This window comes from Eriocheir sinensis, chromosome 47, assembly GCF_024679095.1.
Source record: "Eriocheir sinensis breed Jianghai 21 chromosome 47, ASM2467909v1, whole genome shotgun sequence".
NCBI classification, from domain to species: domain Eukaryota; kingdom Metazoa; phylum Arthropoda; class Malacostraca; order Decapoda; family Varunidae; genus Eriocheir; species Eriocheir sinensis.
The window spans coordinates 7,852,863-7,873,013 of record NC_066555.1 but is presented as its reverse complement, the minus strand read 5'-3'; the positions used below and the strand labels follow the sequence as shown (position 1 = coordinate 7,873,013).

At 45.1% G+C, this 20,151-nt stretch overlaps 1 protein-coding gene across 1 annotated transcript in view; it reads right to left on the bottom strand.

The window, feature by feature from the left end:
* Window positions 1-20,151, bottom strand: part of LOC126981355 (NACHT and WD repeat domain-containing protein 2-like) — a 48,720-nt gene that overhangs the window by 18,706 nt on the left and 9,863 nt on the right. The window contains exons 9-18 of the mRNA XM_050832374.1: window positions 18,759-18,998; window positions 17,173-17,274; window positions 14,511-14,609; window positions 13,283-13,422; window positions 10,318-10,528; window positions 8,321-8,422; window positions 5,363-5,505; window positions 4,556-4,702; window positions 2,205-2,310; window positions 721-897 (exon numbers count right to left, since the gene is read on the bottom strand). Coding sequence (XP_050688331.1) covers window positions 721-897; window positions 2,205-2,310; window positions 4,556-4,702; window positions 5,363-5,505; window positions 8,321-8,422; window positions 10,318-10,528; window positions 13,283-13,422; window positions 14,511-14,609; window positions 17,173-17,274; window positions 18,759-18,998 — 1,467 coding nt within the window. The remainder of the gene's footprint in view (window positions 1-720; window positions 898-2,204; window positions 2,311-4,555; window positions 4,703-5,362; window positions 5,506-8,320; window positions 8,423-10,317; window positions 10,529-13,282; window positions 13,423-14,510; window positions 14,610-17,172; window positions 17,275-18,758; window positions 18,999-20,151) is intronic.

The window sequence follows — 20,151 nt, the reverse complement described above, 5'->3', positions numbered from 1 at the left end:
TCTGCTTCTGCCGCTACTAATGCAAGTATTAATGGTAATTCTGTCCATGTAATGTTCACTCTAGCTAAATGAAAATCCAATTTATTTTATATCCGTTCATTTGATTTCGTTGCCTTTAACGCCCTTTTTGATACACTTTAGCATCATTATCTAAGCTTTCACCGACCTAACTGTTAATTATTCCCACTCCGTGACTTACCTCGCCCTCGGAAACTGTAAAACGATTTGTTGCATGAACATTTATTCTTCCTTGGGAAATTGCATACAATACTTTTAATGTGGACAACAGTAAGAATGACTAACACGTAAGAAAAATAATCGACAATGAACATTGGATATGTCTTTTTTTTTTTAGACGAAACGGAGCCTGGTTCAGAAAAGGGTGGGGAAACTAAGACGTGTTATGTAGCTATACATTCATCTTCATTATCAATAAGCCTCGCCGTACAATGAATTTCAAATTTACCATCAAAGCTCAAACCTATTAATATTTGAGCTCACCGTATCCTACTATTGTCTTTCCATAGCCCCATATACCTAACCAATCCCTTACATTTGCTATTTAAATAACTAGGTTCATTATTGTACTCCCTCCATTTTATGCGGAACTTACCAAATCCATCTATATTTCGCAACAGCTGGAAAACAGCTAATCACAACTATGACATATCATTTCACTGGTTATTGCATGAAAGAGAAAAAGAAGAAAAAGAATGACACATGCCTGATCTGGTCTCGGTCGTCGATATGAGCTGAGGCATCTTCGAAGTCTGACAGTACAGCCTGGAGTGGGCAGGAGCTCAGCTTGGCGTGCAGCCACTGGTAGTTGAAGAGCACGTGTGTGTACAGGTCCTCGAAGCGTCGCGCTCGCACCAGGTGGAAAGGTAACTCTCCGAACTGTGGAAGAAGAACAAAGTTAATTTGTGCATGAGTGTGTGTGTTGAGGGGGTTAACTTATTATTAGATTTTTCCTCTGAGTGCAAGGTTACAACATTTGACCAATCCCAGTAAAGTCGACATAATAATTTTCATTTTACGGAGCTTTAGGTTCAGAAAAGCCCAACAGCTAATAAAATAATTTATAGAACAAAAATTGTGTATGTTTGGGGAAGGAGCTTGTACGTGTGCTTATAATCATAACGGCTTAATCATGTGCTGGACTCGTGATCGCCAGCAATTACCTTCTCAGTGAGAGCATTCGGAGCTCGTTAGCCGATTCCTGAGTACTGGAGCCGACTTGTCAAATGCAGAAATCGCTGGGTTGTCGTGGCCCAGAGTCGGCACAGTGTGAACGGGGCCTTAGAGATAGATGAGACGGCGGTGCTGCCGTCAGGGTTAAGGAGAGGAAGGAAAGAGGAAGAAGTGAAATTGGAGGAGATATTTTTGGCTAGGTGCCAGAAGCCACGGGAAGAATTAGAAAAAGGAAGGTTTTGACATTTTCTATTTATGAAAGAGCTTTTAGTAAGTTGAAGAATAGATTTGGCACGGTTCCGGGCAGAAATATAAAGATCATGGTTAGCAGGAGTGCGAAGGCTCTGGTACCTTTTGTGAGCTGCCTCTCTATCTTTAATAGCACGAGAACAAGCATTATTAAACCAAGGCTTTTTAGCATGAGGAGTAGAGAAAGAACGTGGAATGTATGCCTCCATTCCAGAGACAATCACCTCTGTGATGCGCTGGGCACACACAGAGGGGTCTCTCTCCTGGAAGCAGTAATCATTCCACGGGAAATCAGAAAAGTACATCCTCAGGTCGTCCCACCGAGCAGAAAAAACATCGCCTCTTCGGTGGGTCCAGAGGATGTACAGGAGCAATAGGACAGGATACAGAAATAAGGTTGTGATCGGAGGAGCCCAACGGAGAGAACAGTTTGACAGAGTAAGCAGAAGGGTTAGAGATAAGGAAGAGGTCTAGTATGTTGGGACGGTCTCCAAGACGGTCGGGGATACGTGGAGGGTGCTGAACCAACTGCTCTAGATAATTCAGGAGAGCAAAGTTGTAGGCTTGTTTACCAGGCTGGTCAGTAGAAGACGATGAAAGCCAAAGCTGGTGGTGAACAATGAAATCTCCTAGGATGGAGATTTCAGCGAAGGGAGAGTGGGTCAAGATGTGCTCCACTTTAGATGAAAGCAATGGTAACATTTACACATTTAATACAAAGTCCTTCATAGTGATATAAGCGACCGAGCTCTGTGTACACTAACCTTTCTGAGGTTGTAGCGGGTGATCTTCCCCTCCTTGTTGTAGTAGACGAGAGGCTGGGCAGGCACTTTTCGGTCCGCTAAACCTTCTTTGCTCTTAAGGTTAAACCTAGAAGCAAAGAAGAAGAGAATTAAATTTACTCCATTCAGATGGCTTTGAAGCTCTCTAGCTCTTTCCTGCTGATCTAGTTAATATATCAACAATGTACATGCATAAACTTTTTTTCCATTTATGATTGTTTACTTGGGATATATCCTTCATGGCTTCATATACAGTATCTTGCTGCAGTGTACCCTCTTGCCGAGATGTGTGAATCTTAAGAGGTGTTCTACGCCAAACTGACTCCGCATTAGACCCGTGCGCCCCTCAGGACACACTCATTGTCATGGGCGACCTCAGTGCTACTATTGGCACTGGCAGGGTTGGCTATGAGTCATGTTTCGTCCCCATGGTTCTAGTACTATGAACACCAACAGCTCTCTCCTCCTGAGTTTTGAAAGGTTCAGGAGTTTGAGAATTGCAGGTTCTTGGTATCTGGGCCAGAGTTGCACCGCTGGACTTGATATAGCAATGCTGGATGGGTAACTAAGGAAATTGACCATATCCTTGTAAGTACCGTTGCGGGGACCATACTGCAGGGATTTCCGAAGTGCTAAGTTCTTTGCAACTAACCATAGGCTTGTTGCTGCAGAACTCAAGATTCAAGTCAGCCAAAAATAATCTCGAGATGTACTCATCGACGAAAACCCACCCTTTCTTGACAAAGCCAAAGAGGCTGTGTATTGTGGAAGGGTTGAGAGGTGGGAAGGAACCTAATATTTTTTACATCAGTGCAGAGCTGCTCAAAGTTGGAAATGAAGCCATGATCCGAGGGCTGCATGGGGTCTTGACTGCCGTATAGCAATCTGGTACTAATCCTTCTGACTGGATAAGGGGGTTAGTCGTCCTTATCTGGAAAAGGACAGGGGACCACCAGGACTGCAACATATACCCTGGCATTACGCTGCTTAGTGTGCTAGTTAAAGTCCCCATGTACAGCTACTTAAAATATATACTCAGCCCAATATGCCCTTTGCACGTGGCAACCTCACCTGAGGGGAAGAGTTGGAGCAGATTTTCTTAAGGACTCGGTAAGCTGGTGACTGAAATCAACACTCCATTTTTTCAGCGAGACTCATGAGATACCCCTCCTTGTAGACTTATGCAACAGTGCCCTGTATTAGTTATGGCAATCAGCAATCATGGCAATGTGACATTCGATTAACCAGCGTTTCCCCCTCGGCAAAATCACTACTTGATCTTGGGCGCCATTGGGACCAATATACAACTCATAGCCAGCCCAGCTACATTCCTAAGACGTAGTTTCTCATCCGGACCAGTGGTAGGTGCACCCCCCACTAATCTCGCAACTGCTAAGCCTTCTCGTCTCAGAGACTCACACTCATCTATTCAGTGAGTCAGTCATTGATCATCTGAGAGGGTCAGAACGTTATATGTGCCTACACACGAAAGTCTTCGAATTTTTACCCCTGGCCTGGTTGTACGGGCTAAGAGACCCTCTCGTTTTGAGGGTGCAGGGTTCCCAGAGTTATTTTTTTCCTGCACTTGCCTTAGAAAGGACATTCTCCCAATGCTAATGCACTGAGGGACCTCCCCACGTGATCAGACCCCCATTAACCTGGTCGGGGTCGTGACTGGAATCCCGATTCCGGCTTCGCGGGAATTAAGATTTTTCGAAGAGAAGTTGAAGGCCCCACCCCAACTAATCAAGCTTAGGTACTGGGTTGATTGCTAGCCGTGGACAGGGACGCTGAACACCTGATAGCTAATCCTAAGAAGCCTCATTTTTGTTGCTACGTAATGAATGGAATAACCTATCCAAGGTTGGAAAGTGATAGGGATACCGATAATTTTCTCGGCTTAAGGTTTCAGGCAGATTAGAACCCGTGAAGATTTATAGCGCATAGTCATACTATAGTCACGCCGGCCTTCAGTGGCGAGAGTCCCCGCGTTTTGGGAGGATCCACCTGGATCCTGACAGCCCCGTGCTACTGATTGGTTTGCTGTTAGCATGGCTGTTGTGGATGGATGGGTACGCTTTCAATGATCATGTATTATGTGGTCAAATACTGTCAGAGTTGTGTTCTGAGACGTTCAGTCCTCATCATAAATGGATGCTCTGTCGAGTGCGATGAAAAACATCCAAGAAAATAACGAGAACAATTAATGACATGTGTTGGTTAACACTTTTCGGGACCACAATGAGGGGGGGGGGGATGAGGGAGCCCCTCTCGCCACTGAAGGTCGGCATGACTATATCAGTGTGCTCGTGAATGATTTTAATCGTCATTACCTGTGTCTCTGGATCTCAGTATACTTGAAGGGCTTGGGTACTCCTCCTCCCCACATGCCCAGGAAGTAGTCCGCAATCATAGAGTAGAAGTACATGGCCTGATTCTGGTTGGTGAAATACCTCTTACGTGCGGCTTCGTTGAATTGTCTGAGTGAAGAGAGAAGAATAGTATTAATATAACCGAAAAAAAAGTACGCTTAATTAATTACTCACGTGGGGGAGAGGGGGGGGGGGAGTCGATTAACGGGTGTAGAAGAGGATCAAGGGTGGGTGAAGTTTCCTCATAGTAGATTAAGTTTGGTTACATTTATCTAACGTACTGTACCCAGGCTATGGGAGGTGGGTCATGAGTCACGGAGAGTGAGTCATGACGTAAAACATGATTGTCATTTTACTCCATTCTGTGAAAACGATGTTTCATCACATGAAATAAAATCCATAATACTTGTTATATAAGATATATCTCAAATAAAAAAAATCTTTCCTTATATGTTTGCAGACTTCTTTTAAAAGCTGCTTGTTTCATATTTCTAAATTTGTTTTTTCTTTGTTAAAAACAGTAATTCTACAAAATAGGAATATGGTGTTTTTTTATGCATTTTTTGTCATCCTTTCTTGAACAAAAACTATGCAATAATGTATTGATTTTTTTTTTCTGTACGAATTTAGAACTGGTAGCCTCGAATGTTCTATGCAAAGTCCAGTGTTGGAAAACAACTTTACACAATGAATATGATAAACAGATTACATCAAAGTATTACAAAAAAAAGAGGGAAGAAGAGGGTCTGAATGCGGCCACAGCCTCACCTGTGATACCAGTTAAGGACAGACACACCGTCGGCCTCACAGTCAGACAGGTAGTTGGGCAGATCGTTCCTAATCCTTGTCCAGAGGAGAGGCGGGATGCGGCGGACGGGCGGCATGTGGTACTGGTACACGTCGTCCAGCACCTGCACAAGACCAGGTTACTCTGGGATTATACATGCCATTTTCACACACAGAGAAAAGCCTCTCTGTTCTTCTTTGAACTGATTTAGTTATCTGCCTTCCTTCCTTTCCACTGAAACAGAGATAAGAAAAACACCTATACTCTATTCTTTGATAACACTAAACTGTCCCCTTCTACAATAAACATTATCGGTCTATCCTTAACTTGCAATCCTAACTGGAAACTTCACATTTCCTTTCACTAAATCAGCTTCCTCGAAGTTAGGCGTTCTGTATCGTCTCCATCAGTTCCTTTCCCCCTCTCTCTCCAAATAAGGAGACCTTGCCGGCCGCGTATGCAGTATGCATCCCATGTGTTGGGGGGGCTACACACAGACGTAGAGAAGCTACGTTAGAAAGAGTGGGGTCAAAGTCTCTTTGTCTCGTCAACTGCCCTCCTCTTATTGACAGTCTCCATTCTTCCATCCATTCCGCTTGTAAACTCCGGAATAGCATTCCTCAGTCTGTAAGTTCTCCTGCATATTATTAATTTTGAAGTCTTTCAAGAGGAGAGAAGCAAGACACCTCTCCTTCCGAAAATGACATCTTCTGGCTTCTCATTCGTCTTTATCAACTTGAGTAGCGCCTGGCACTCTCTGCTTCCTGCCACTGATCCAGTTCAAAACTTTCCCATCTACGCCGTGAGCCTGTAATTTTAGTAATAGCCGGTGATGAGGGACTTTGTCGAACGCTCGGTCAACCACCTCGATTACTTTAGTGTAGAAGGACAACAGGTTAGTAAGGCAAGACCTACCCTTCGTGAACTCATGATGTGAATCATGAATTAATTTATGCTTTTCTAGATGGTCCCGAATGCCCCCGGCTATAATTGACTCCAACATCTTTCCTATAACTGATGTTAAGCTAATTGGGGGATAATTTGAGGTGGCTGACTTGTCTCCCTTTTTGGAAATCGGCGTCACATTAGCTACTTTCCATTGATTGGGCACATACCCAGAATTTACCGACATCTTAAAAATATCGGTAAGTGGACCACTAAGGATCTCTTTGCATTCTTTCAGAACCCGTGGGAAAATTTTGTCTGGGCCCGGCGATTTGTTTTTCTTCAACCTACCGATCTCATCCAGGACTGCCTGCCTGGTGATGATCACATCCCTCAACTTGTCGTCCTCTTCGCCCTCATATACCTGAACTCTCTCCGGAATGGTTGTTAGATTTTCCTGCGCGAAAACTGAGATGAAATAGTCATTCAACATTTGACTCATATCTTCTCCATTCTCAATGAGCTCACCTGTGTTTGTTTTCAACGGTCAAATTCTCTCCCTTGCTTTCGTTTTGTACAATTCAAAAGCTTTAGATAGACAGGAAAGTAAAGCTATGGGGCGGTAGTTTGAGGGATTGGAACGGTCACCCTTCTTAGGCACAGGCTGTACAAAAGCGTACTTCCGGCAGGAAGGAAAGGTAGATGTTGATAGGCAGAGACAAAAGAGTTTGACCAGGCAGGGTGTCAGCACCGAAGCACAGTTTTTTAAGGACAATAGGAGGCACTCCATCAGGTCCATAAGCCTTCTGAGAGTTGAGACCAGAGAGGGAATAGAAAACATCATTCTTAAGAATCTCAATAACAGGCATGAAGGAGTCAGAGGGGGAATAAGTAGGAGGAATATGCCCAGAATCGTCCAGAGTGGAGTTGTTACAGAAAGTTTGAATCTTAGAGATAGATGAAACGGCAGTGCTGCCGTCTGTGTTAAGAAGAGGCGGGAAAGAGGAAGAAGTGAAATTGGAGGAGATATTTTTGGCTAAGTGTCAGAAGTCTCTGGAAGAATTAGAGAAAGCTAGGTTGTTACATCCTTTCGATTATTCCTGAGCTCCCTAGTCCCATTCTGCGATGCATAGCCACTAATGTTAGGCCCTCCCCCCTCGCCTACCCTAAAAAATCCTACAGGGTGCTAAGTGATCGCTCGAGGGAGTCTGCGAGAACCTCAACCCCCTGAAGTGACAAGTGCACACCATCCTTGGCATACAAGGTGCCTTTATCGTAGAAGAGGTCCCAATTATCAATGAAAAGCCAACTATTACGCTTACAGTAATTCGCCAGCCTGCTGTTTACTGCTAAGGTCCTGGAAAGCCATCCCTCACTTACCCCTCTCCTTGGCAAAACACCACAAACGGCCGGCACCCCCCGAAGTCTCTCACTTTAGCGAACGATTCCCTAAAGCGCCTATATATCTCTTCGCTTCCCACTCTACCGATATAATTGCCACCGAAACTGCAGAAGACGATTGGCTGAGTACTATCTCCTGCTAAAAGATCCTCGATCCTGTCAGAAACGTGCTGAATACCTACCCCGGGAAAGCAAACTCTAACTCTATTTCCCTTATCCCTTGAACAAAAATACCTGTCAATGAGCCTAACTTGACTGTCCCCCACAACTAAGACTTTCCTAGGAACGGCGTCAGGGGCTGAAAGAGAAGTTGAAACAGGAGGCACGGGTGGGGAGAGAGAGGGAGGGGTGGTAACAGGGTGGGACTGTGTGGAACGGGGAAGAGGGTAGGTAGGTGAGAGGGTAGCGGCTGTAGCGGAAGAGATAAGGGGAAGGAGGAGGAGGAGAACGAAGAGGAAGATGAGGGAGAGGAGGAAGGGGTAGGGGCCAGGGGAGAATGAGAAGAGAAAAAAGTGGATGGGGGCAAGGCCATTTTTGGCCCTGCTTCTCTTTCTGACACACACACACACACACACACACACACACACACACACACACACACACACACACACACACACACACACACACACACACACACACACACACACACTTGCCTTATCGTCGAGGGAGATGAGGTCCTCCAGCTCTGACTCGGACAGACCGTTCTTGCTGGCAGTAATGTAGGCGAGAGCGTGAGACACCAGCAAACGCCCATGCTGTATAGGGGAAATTAAGGGTATTGAGCATTGCAAGATATAGACAGGTGACACTCTAAGAACAATAAAAAGGATATGAATGAGCACAATCAATAGGGACATGCGACGGAGGACGTCGCGTCGCCCACTCTTCGACGCCAGGTTCAGGGATTTCTCCGGGCAAGTCTCCATGCAGGCTCTCTTCCTATCCTGAGTACCTCCTGGCAGGATCTATCGACTTGATCAAGCCACGAACTCTGTGGGCGTCCCCTTGGCTTCCTCCACTCAGGATTGTCTCTTACAGAGACAAATCGATGAGCAGGATCGGCTTCCAGTTTAACGTGCCACACGCCGATGTAGCCGGAGTTGGCGTTGACGGACTATGCAGGTAATATAAGTCGAATCAGTCTCATGGAGAAGTGGCTGGTTTGACACAAGTCATTACAGCTATGGGGAGATCAGTAGTAGGGATTATGCCTACTACTGATCAGGACAGAGTGCAAAGGAGTAATTATAGCTACACCTTACCGACTGCAATTCTCTGGAGATTGAGGAGCGCACGCTGCTAGTGAGGCTGAAGCACACCTTGGGTTTCGTATCTTTTATTACAGTGTACGCCTCTACCGAGATTTGCGAACTTGAGGAGAAAAAGATGTTCTAGGACAAGATCTATAGTTGACCAGTGCCTCCCACGCGACACACTAGTTGTCTTGGGCGTCTTCAATGCAGTTACTGGCACAGAGAAAGAGGCAATGTGTTGTCCCCATGACTCTGGCACCAGAAATGTAGACAGTTGACTTATGAACTTTGCAAAGTCCAGAATATTGCTGAATGATTGCTAAGTCTTGGTTCCAGAGACGTATGCCTCTCCGCTGGACTTGGTACAGCAATGCTCCCGGTGTGGCAAATGAGATCGATCATATCCTTGTTAGTACTTGTTGGAGGATCCTCCAGAACTTTAGGATTTTCCAGAGTGTTGAGTTCTCTATTACCGACCACAGACTTGTTGCAAAACTGAGGATACGCATCAGGTCCAATAAATTCTCAAGATGCAACCCGCCAGGGTTAAATTTTGACAAACTGAGGGACAAGGCGTGTGCTCAGGGGTATGCGGTGACACTCTCAAACTGGTTTGAAGTGCTTGGTACTTTAGTGGACCCTGGAGAGTTGCGGGATACCTTTAAACGTAAAACTCACAAAGCTGCCGAGGAGTGCATTGGAGAGCGCCCAAGGTCTAGGAGAGGCATTGCCTCGAAGAAGACACTGGGGAATATAGAGCAGTGGTGCTAGGCTGGCTGGGGAGTCGGGGCGATACAGTACTCCGTCATGATGGACTAGAACCCTTCTGAGAAGTGATAAGGAGAAGTATGTCAAACGTCTCGCTGAGGATGTCGAGGGTTGTCTAAATGCAAACGACCTGAGACCTGCCTTTCGATTTCTGAAGAATCCCTGCTCCAAATCCAGATCACAGACGAGTATTATCCGAATGGCTCATGGGCAGAGAGTATCACTTGCGCCAATAATGGGCATGGACCCGTTGTCCCTCAAGAAACATTTCTGACGCTATAGGCAGCACAAAGAAAATGAGTCGAGTCATTGATTCATTGATTGCTGTCCACACAGCTTAATGTGGATCCGATACCGAAGTCAACATGTGACCCTGAGGGATGGAGTGGATTCTGAGTAACATTTGTTTACATCTGGGATCTGGAAGAAAGGAAGTATCCTAGCCGCCAATACTAGGTATAGAGAACACTGCAACAGTGGCCGCAAAGTACCAGTTGAACTATCTTCAGCCTTACTACACTTCATCAATGGGAAGCCTACCATGGCAAGATCGTATGCTGCTTTGAGGGGTAATATGAAACGAAACGTTCGTTATCCTACTCTTCACCTCTTCACCTCTTCGTTCTCACCTTGACTTCCACTTTGGAGAAGAGCATCATGATGGAGTCCATTACGTTGGAAGCGAGGTAGGTGTCTTGTGGCTTGCTGTAACTCTTCCATCGACATATCTCAGCGAATACTAGCTTGACGAAGATGGGCAGGGAGCAGCGGGAGATAGCGTTGCTCACCACACGCCACTGGTAGTTATTCAGATCCCGCTTAGCTGTGCACATCCACTTCCTGCGGCAAATAAAAACACAAGAAGTCGGCAAGAGGCCTATGCATGGCAGCTCCTATAAATCTGACCCCACCTAACCTCACTATCCATGAACTGATCTAAACGTTTCTTGAAAATGTCTATCCTGTTTCCACTAACTACCAAACCTTATCCATCTACCCTTTTATTGGTAAACTAATTATTTCCTATGTCTTTGCTGAAACCTATCAACAGTGGTGTCCTACAGGGCTCTGTCCTCTCTCCCACTCTCTGTTGTTCATTGATGATCTTTCCAAAACAAACTGTCCTATCCACTCCTACGCCGATGATTCTACTCTGCATTATTCGACATCTTTTGACAAAAGACTCTCCCAACAGGAACTACACGATTTTAAAATGGAGGCTACCGAACGTTTAATCTCAGACCTTACTATCATTTCTGAATGGGCCAAGAGGAACTTGGTGTCTTTCAAGCCTCAGAAATTCAATTTCTTCATCTATCAGCTCGACACAGTCATCCAGTAGGCAGTGGCCGAACTGGTAGCGTACTGGGCCCATATTCACCGCGTGATGGACGACGCGGGTTCGAATCCCCACGCTACCACTCGGATTTTTCAGTCACCACCGAGTGGCTTAAAACTACCCACATGCTGTCCTGAAGACCACCCATCAACCCGGACTCTAGAGGAAGCCGTCCAAGTGAATCAAGAACGAGTTCCGGGGGGGCAGCATGAGCCAATGCAAGATGGCGCCACTATAAACACTCGCCTGCGCCAGAACGGGCTGGGCCGACCATCAGGCCCCACCAGGAAGATGCCTACCGGCGCAACAGGCAACGACGTAAAAAAAAAAAAAAAAAAAATTAAAAAAAAACACCTATCCCCTATTCTTCGACAACACTCGGCTGTCACCTTCTTCCACAATAAATATCCTCGGTCTATCCTTAACTCAAAATCTCAACTGGAAACCTCATATCTCTTCTCTTACTAAATCAGCTTCCTCGAGGTTGGGCGTTCTGTATCGTCTCCGCCTTGTCTCCGCCTTGTCCGCCCTCGTATGGACTATATATTAATTTCATGTGTGTATGGGCTCCACACACACAGCACTCTTGGACAGAGTGGAGTCCGAGGCTCTTCGTCTCATCAACACCCCTCCTCTATCTATCGGCCCTCTGGCTTTTAAATTCCGCAGCAATGTTGCATCTCTTTCTCTTCTATCGGTATTTTCTTGCTGACTATTCTTCTGAACTCGCTAAATGCATCCGTACCCCTCAACCGCAGCCCCGCTGCACTGGACTTTCTACTCAAGCTCATCCCTATACTGTCTAAATCCCTTAAGCAAGATTTAACAAGTGTAGTGACACGACTTGCCTGATGGGCGAGCCTCCCATAACCCACTTAACCAGGGGGGGTACCTCTTTGGCCGACTGGTAAAGGAGTGGCTCTCCCGTTACGCTGGTCGCGGGTTCGATCCCCGGCGCCGGCAAACCTTTCCTTGTCTGGATTAATTTCTCGTGTGTTTCGTTACACGCGGTTTGTCGTGTGGGAGTGTTGTAAAGAGAAAATTCTGGCATTTCACAAGCATCATCATTCTTTCATCCCTTACACCGGCAAACTCTGGAACAATCCTCCTGCGTCTGTATTTCTTCCTGCCTACGACTTGACCTCTATCAAGAGGAGAGTATTGAGACACCATTCTACACGATATTGTCCTCTCTTTTGGCCACTCTATTTTCTCTAAACTTTTTTTTATACTGGTAGTGATTAGCGGGCTTATTTTCTCTTATTTTTTTTTCCTTGAGCTGCTTCCTTTATTGTAAAAAAAAAAACTTCAAGTCATTGCCAGTTGTCCTGCCAGACTCTCTCGCGGTGCGTGTCTCCCTTTGAGCCTGTGGTAGGTAAGAGAACCCATTATCCGAGAAACGTGAAACGTGAAATCTGGGACTAGCACGTAACCACAGTTTACCTTCCTTAGGTTTCCCCAGGTACCCATTTATGGACCAGCCCGAAAGGGAGGATGAACGCCGACTGCCGGGGTCGGGATTCGAACCCGGGCCCGCGGAGTCGTAGCCAGGCACTTTGACCACTGCTCCACGGAAAAAAATTAAGTGAAGCTTCCCCTGTCGCTGCGTCTTGAGAGACACTGTTTGCTGCACTATAGTTTCTCCCTCTTTTCTGATATTCTATTAGCACAACATAGAGCTACAATGTTCCCCAAAACGGCCTCTTTCAAGTCTAAGTTCCTGCAGCTACGGCTGGAGTGGGAAACATCTCCAATCAGGCAAGATCAATAGATGTTTGCTTTCAGTTGCTAAAAGAGCTCCATTCTACCGCTCGTCATACGAGAGAGAAGCTCATCATTCCTAGGTGATGGCATCATCCTTTGAGACTGCGATTAACCGACGAACTGATTGGGATTGGGGAGCTGTTTACTTTTCATTGCTGGAAGAGATCTAGTCCGCCACTTCGTCCATCACTATATGAACACCCATGAAAACATCGACTGGACACGGGTTAGCACATCACTTAACTAACCTCCTCAAGCAATATCTGCGTCTATGGCAGGTTAGCAGCAAGGAACACAAGCACAAGCATGTGAGAAATATGTTTAAACGCAGAGGCTAAACAATTAACGGGTACAATTTGTTGGGTCCTAGTACTACATGATAAAATAAAGTTGCATGCGCTGATGTTAAACACTCATTACTATCATCCTCTCTCCTTCCCTTCCCGTTATGTCAGTATTCCCTTTTAATTCGTATATCTTCGTCCTCTCACTTGATAATGTCCATGGCCAGGTCCTCGCCGAGCGCCGTCACCTCGAGAAAGTTGTCAACGTTATCGATCATCCGCCTCAGCAATATATAGTCCTTGGAGAGCTCCGGGTCCCCCTCCTCAGACACGCACGAGACCACGATCTGCGGGACCACCACCATTACTTCTGACTTTGCTCCTTACTACGTGTTATCACTGTTACTACGACCACTGCTACTGTTAATACAACTACTACTACTCCTGCGACTCCTCCTCCTCATACTACTACTACTATAACTACTACTACTATCACTACTACAACAACTACTACTATTACTACTACTACCACCGCTACTATATAGTCGGTTTCATTTCATCTGTCCATCAACAAAGCGGGAATTTTGAAAGATGTGGCATCTGCGCATTTCTCGTTCGTGAATACGTAAAAACTGCTGTGATAGATATTCAAGCTAGCTTTTCAATAAAACATTTGAATTTTTATGAATACAAAAAACCTTCAGTCCTTATAAATTCCAAACATGCCGATTTGTATCGATAATATACTATACAAGCCCACGACAAGACAAGTTTGTATCAAACAGTATAGTCAGATCATATTCGAATGATCTATGGCTTTTCAAATCCCTGCAATTCATCTCATTTCAGATATATATAATATGAGACATCTGGCTCTGTATGTGCAAATAAAGGGCAAGCGCCGCTTCTGTGCCTCACCGGCCACGCCAAACTCAAGAGGAGGGGCTAGGGAACCCTACTCCTTCCCGTGGGTTTTGCCTTCCACCCGTCACTCACGGCAGTTTCGCCCGATGCGGGTGCCTCGAGGAGGCCCGCCGCCAACGTGCCAAAGCTCAATTGATAAGAGATATATCATTACCAAATTAACGGTAATAGGTTACCAATTTAACGGCAATAATTTACAAGCTTTACGGCAATAGATTACTATCTCTAGGTAGGTTAGGCTTGTAAGGCAGGTTTGGTTAGTTCATAGAATGACATTTACATTTCCGCGTCATTCAGACATCGCTTGTGCTTTGTTGCTGGCCCCATTATTAGATATGGTAATTGTCATGCTAAATGGATAACCCAGGAAAGAAAAAGAAAATGCAGTGTGACTCGCCATCATGGACAGCAGCTGGTTAGAAATCAGAAGAAAAAAAATCTGCAACAGAAAGCTTTATCATCATGGAACAAGAAACGCCTAGAGATGCATTCAGAGCTACATGGCTGTTACCTTTACGTTAGGAGGGAGACGCGTGGGTATCCACGACATCCTGTTGGCGTCCGTTGCCCCCGTCACCTGGTCCACGCTGTCTAGGAAGATGAGCAGCGGCTGGCGGAGGGAAGAAGACGCGAGGTGAGGTGAGTAGTAAGACTACATACACTTTGGCTGTTTGTACTGCACCACCTACACCATCATCACCAACATCATCACCAACAATAGCACTAACAACAAAGACACCACCCACTCTCCCTTCACTGAAATCTTCATCCTAGGAGATTTCAATGTTCACCACCAGCTTTGGCTTTCACCAGCCTGGTGAACAAGCCTACAACTTTGCTTTCCTCAGTGATCTAGGGCAGTTGGTTCAGCACCCTACACATATTCCCGACCGCCTTGGAAACACGCCCAACATTCTAGACCTCTTCTGAACCTCTAACCCTTCGGCTTACTCTGTCAAACTGTTCTCTCCGTTGGGCTCCTCCGATCACAACCTTATTTCTGTATTCTGCCCTATCGCTCATGTACAGCCTCTGGACCCACCGAAGAGGCGATGCTTCTGACATTTTGCTTCAGCTCTATGGGACGACCTGAGGATGTACTCTTCCGATTTCCTGTGGAATGATTACTGCTTGCAGGAAAGAGACTCCTCTGTGTGTGCCCAGCGCATCACTGAGGTGATTGTCTCTGGAATGGAGGTACACATTCCACGTACTTTCTCTACCCCTCATGCTAAAAAGAGTTGGTTCAATCATGCTTGTTCTCGTGCTATCAAAGATAGAGAGGCAGCTCACAGAAGGTACCAAAGCATTCGCACTCAAGTTCGCCCTAATTCAGTACAGTAGTACAATGGTGTTGATCCATGTTAATTCCAGTCTTGTTCTCCAAAGTGTAAATAAAGGCCTATTTTGCGGGGGGCGCTTGGGGGTCTGCCCCCTCTAAACCCCAAGAATGCTGAAGTTCAGAATTTTTCATTCCCATATTAGTAGCAACCGATCAACATCATCAAACCCTTCGTTCCCAACAGTGTAAATGTAGGCCAATGGGCTCCCTGACTGATACAAGAGAGTCGCTCGTCGTTGACAGCTGCACATGAGTGTCGCTGTTCACTGACGGCTCATTACTACCTCTTTACTCGACACATGGCGTGTGACTGTGGTTTGGATCTTCATCTGGAACTACTAACACCATATGTTCATTTTGTAACCACTTGTAGGCTGTAGCACAAGTGCAGCCTCTTTTAGGAAAGAGGAAAGGGTACACCTGTGTAGATAGACTAGAAATGTTGCTATTTTTTTTATAAAGAAAAACGGAGAGATTTGCGGTGGCTGAGTGGTTAGCGTGCGGGCCCCGCATTCACCGCGCCATGGACGACGTCGGTTCGAATCCGCCCGCTACCACCTGGGATTTTTCAGTCACCGCCGAGTGGCCTAAGACTACCCACATGCTGTCCTGAAGACCACCCATCAACCCGGACTCTAGAGGAAACCGTCCATGTGAATCAAGAATGAGTTTCGGGGGGCAGCATGAGCCAAGCATAAATGGCGCAACTATGAAAATTGCCTGCTCCATGACGGGCTTGGGCCGACCACCAGGCCCCTGAAGAAAACCTACTGGCGCTACAGGCGAAGACGTAAAAATAATAATAATAATAAGCACATGTAGCTTAGAAAACAAGTATAGCATATTATAGCAATTATAGCAAGTCGGAGGGGTTGTACTTGTGCAGATAACCAGATTAGCGGGCTTTTTTTTTAGTATTATTATTTTTGCCATTGAGCTGCATCCTTTGCTGAAAAAAGATAAGGTAATACGATAATATCCTTAAGTTTATATAACCACTTGTAGGGCCAAGTGGCTGACAGGCGGTGGTGTGGCTGGCTTACCGAATGAGGTGTCTGACACGTGTAAATTCAATAATTTTTATAAAATGTGATTGAAACAAATAATTAACCTTTCATTGTTCTTTGTAAATCGAAAAAAAATATATAGTTTAGGTCTTTTTTTGCAAGTCGACAGCTGATCGTAGGCTACCCTAGCGCTTAGCGTACTGACGGAGCACCGACGTGACAGGGAATATTTGCATTATATGTCGATCTCAAGGCGTTAATTCAGTGCATCGCGAGGCACTCTGGGATCTCCTGCGACCCTGAGGGATTCCAGTAAGGACATTGGTTTGCTGACTGGCCTGTATTCCGGGACTAAGAGTGCTGTGAAGTGTTGGGGGAGCTTGTCCAGCTTCTTTCCCATGAGTGCGAGAGTGAGGCAGGGCTGTGTCCTTGCCCCATTGATTTTCAACACTTGTTTGGACTGGGCCTACCAGGCAGAGTTGTGGACCAGAGTCACTGTGGAACATCTATTGGTCTATCTATTGTTTTGTGCTCAAAAAACGAATCTTTCCTAGAATTACATGGTCTTATCATATATTTAAATGTAAACAGTATTTAAAATTTATTTAGAAGTTGACGGCTAACAATATGTGAGTGTGAAGGTGACGGCGATGATATCCGCTAATACTGCCATCCACGCCGAAGGTCACTTGATGAAATGTATAGTCTATACGACCACTGTAATCCCTCATCAACTGTTACCCTATAATTATATACTCAACGCTGCAACCATCAGTCATAGTCTACACCTGCCACCGTTATCAGCACTCTTACCACCCACTAACCATCTGAGGCGTGGCACAGTTGAGAAGTTCCTTCAGGTGGGCGGTGAGAGGGACCAGGTCGTCAGGAATGTCCTCAAAGGGCAGCATGTAGTTGTAGGATATCTGCAGAAAAGGCATCGGCATGAATAGCAGGACATTTGCAGCTGACATTGAGTTACAGAATATTTTCAAGAGAGTGACGATGCTGCTTTTTTTAAATGGAGTAAAGAGACATTGGTGAACATGGATTCGTATGATACATTAATAGAAAGTGAAAAGGAGTGTGTTCTGAGTGTGTTTTTATATGAAACAGCATAAGAATGGGTTTATATCGGGACAATAATGAGACTAACAGTTGCAAGTCATCAGAGCTTTTACCTTTAACAATTTAGGGAACTGATTTCCACAAGAAAAGTTATTGGGGTAAGCAGGCAGGTCAACAACTGCCGAAACGGACATAAGCCGGTGCGGTCTATTTCAGCATGGGAAGAGAGAGGGTGTTGCCAGCCTGTCAAAGACTCTTCCATGTTCTCATTTTATGTTTCATCATTCATGTCTCATTAACAACAAGTTCTCTTACTTTCTACACCAAACTACATACACGCAGCGCATACTAGTTCCTCAAAATTTGTTATGAATCTGGTTAAAAAAAACATCCCTCGGAATCCTTATCTAGGGGGGGACCATAAATGTCTTCAGGTTAGTTTCCACTATTGATAATGACAAAAAGAGGCGTCTTGAAAGCTCTTCCAACTTTATCTTCATCAAGTTCTGTAACATTGGCGGTCTTCGCTCTAATTTCCATTCTCTGGAAAACCATCTCTCGTCCTCTACGCCTCACCCTCTCTTTCTTACCGAAAGACAAGTCTCTGAGGCTATTGACAGTAGTCCTTACTCTGTTCCTTCCTACCATCTTTATCCTAAAATTCAATCCAAAGCTTGATGCTTCGTCTATGCGCGCAATAATATATCACTTGCTCACTTTCCCATAACCTTCACTCATTTGAATTTTTCGCCATCTGGCTAAGACTTCAGTGTCATTCTATTACAAAATACGTCTGTGCGTGATGAGAATGGGGAGAATGAATTCGTGAAGAGAGTGTATGAGGGAAGGATTGAGGGAGGGGATGTCAGGGGAAGACTCCCTATGAAGTGGATCAATAGGGTGAGTGAGTATTGGAGCGAGAGAGTTGGAAGTAGCAGGATTGAATGTGCTGAGAGGGAGTGCCAGAACGGGGAGAGATGGAGACACTTCTGCCGCGGCCACCCCCTGGAGGAAAGTTCCCGCGAGGGAGCAAGGCGTCGGAGATATAGACAGATAGATAGATAGTATCAAGACACCTCTCCACCCGAAATTGACCTCTCTTTTGGACACTCTCTACTTTTATCTTTTTTTTTTAAGGAGCAGCATTTAGCGGGCTTTTTTCTACACTTTATGGCCTTGAGCTGCTTCCTTTCCTGTAGAAAAAAGAAGATTTATGGAACTCATCTATTAAATAAATTTTGGTCTCCAAAAGAAGTACACTGGGCAGTGAGACATTGCACCCGCTCGGGAGTCATGGGTGGAACAGTAATATGAACAATGTAGTTTTGTGTCGGTAACTCACCTGGTGGCAGATGGAAGTAAGGAGCGGTGTGAGGGCCGTGGACTCCGGGGAGGTTCCGACAAAGCGGATTACCAATATGGGCTTGGTGTGCGACAGCCATTCGACACAGCTGGAGGCACATTTTGCGAGGAGAGAGGTCTTGCCGCAGCCCCCCGCACCATGCAGCAGCAACGGGTTCACCGACGGACCCGTGATGTAGTCTTTCACCTTTTGGACTTCTTCCTCCCTCCCATAAAACACCTGTTTTTCATACCAGAAAACATAGGCAAGAATTAAACAAAAGCAGATGAAATAATAAACAAATAAAAGTATTTTATGCATTATTTTAATAATTAATTCATCATAAATATCAAAAGCGTACATGACTACCTACTACATTGTTTTGTTGCAGTCTTGGTAAACTTATAATCTCATATATTTCAGCTTGTTGGAAAAGGAAATAATCCCTCTGCGTGTCTGCTAATGGACCCATGAACTACAGGCTGCGCATTCTAACACGAGACGTCTATTTCAAATGTCATGTCAGCACTACTCTTACAAGCATGTCGCAAAGTATATTACAGTATAATGTGTTGACCCTTTTTTTAATTGCTGCCTATAGCGCCGGTAGGCTCTCTTGAGGGGTCTCTTGGGCGACCCCAGCCTGTCAGTAGCGCAGGCGAATTTTATTTGTAGTAGCTGCCGTCATATATATATATATATATATATATATATATATATATATATATATATATATAATGTATATATATAATATATATATATATATATATATATATATATATATATATATATATATATATATATATATATATATATTTTTTTTTTTTTTTTTTTTTTACAACAAAGAAGGCAGCTAAAGGGCACAAAAAAAAAGAAAAAAATAATAAAAAAAAAAGCCCGATACTCGCTGCTCCTAAAAAAGAAACAAAAGAGGTGGCCGAAAGGAAGATCAAATACTGGAGAGGTGTCCTGATACCCTCCTCTTGAAAGAGTTCAAGTCGTAGGCAGGAGGAAATACAGATGAAGGAAGATTGTTCCAGAGTTTACCACCGTGAGGGATGAAAGAGTGAAGATGCTGGTTAACTCTTGCATAAGGGGTTTGGACAGTATAGGGATGAGCATGAGTAGAAAGTCGAGTGCAGCGGGGCCGGGAGGGGGAGGAATGCAGTTAGCAAGTTCAGAAGAGCAGTCAGCGTGGAAATATCGATAGAAGATAGAAAGAGAGGCAACATTGCGGCGGAATTTAAGAGGTAGAAGACTATCAGTATGAGGAGGAGAGCTGATGAGACGAAGAGCCTTAGCCTCCACTCTGTTCAGAAGAGCTGTGTGAGTGGAGCCCCCCCACACATGAGATGCATACTCCATACGAGGGCGGACAAGGCTCCTGTATATG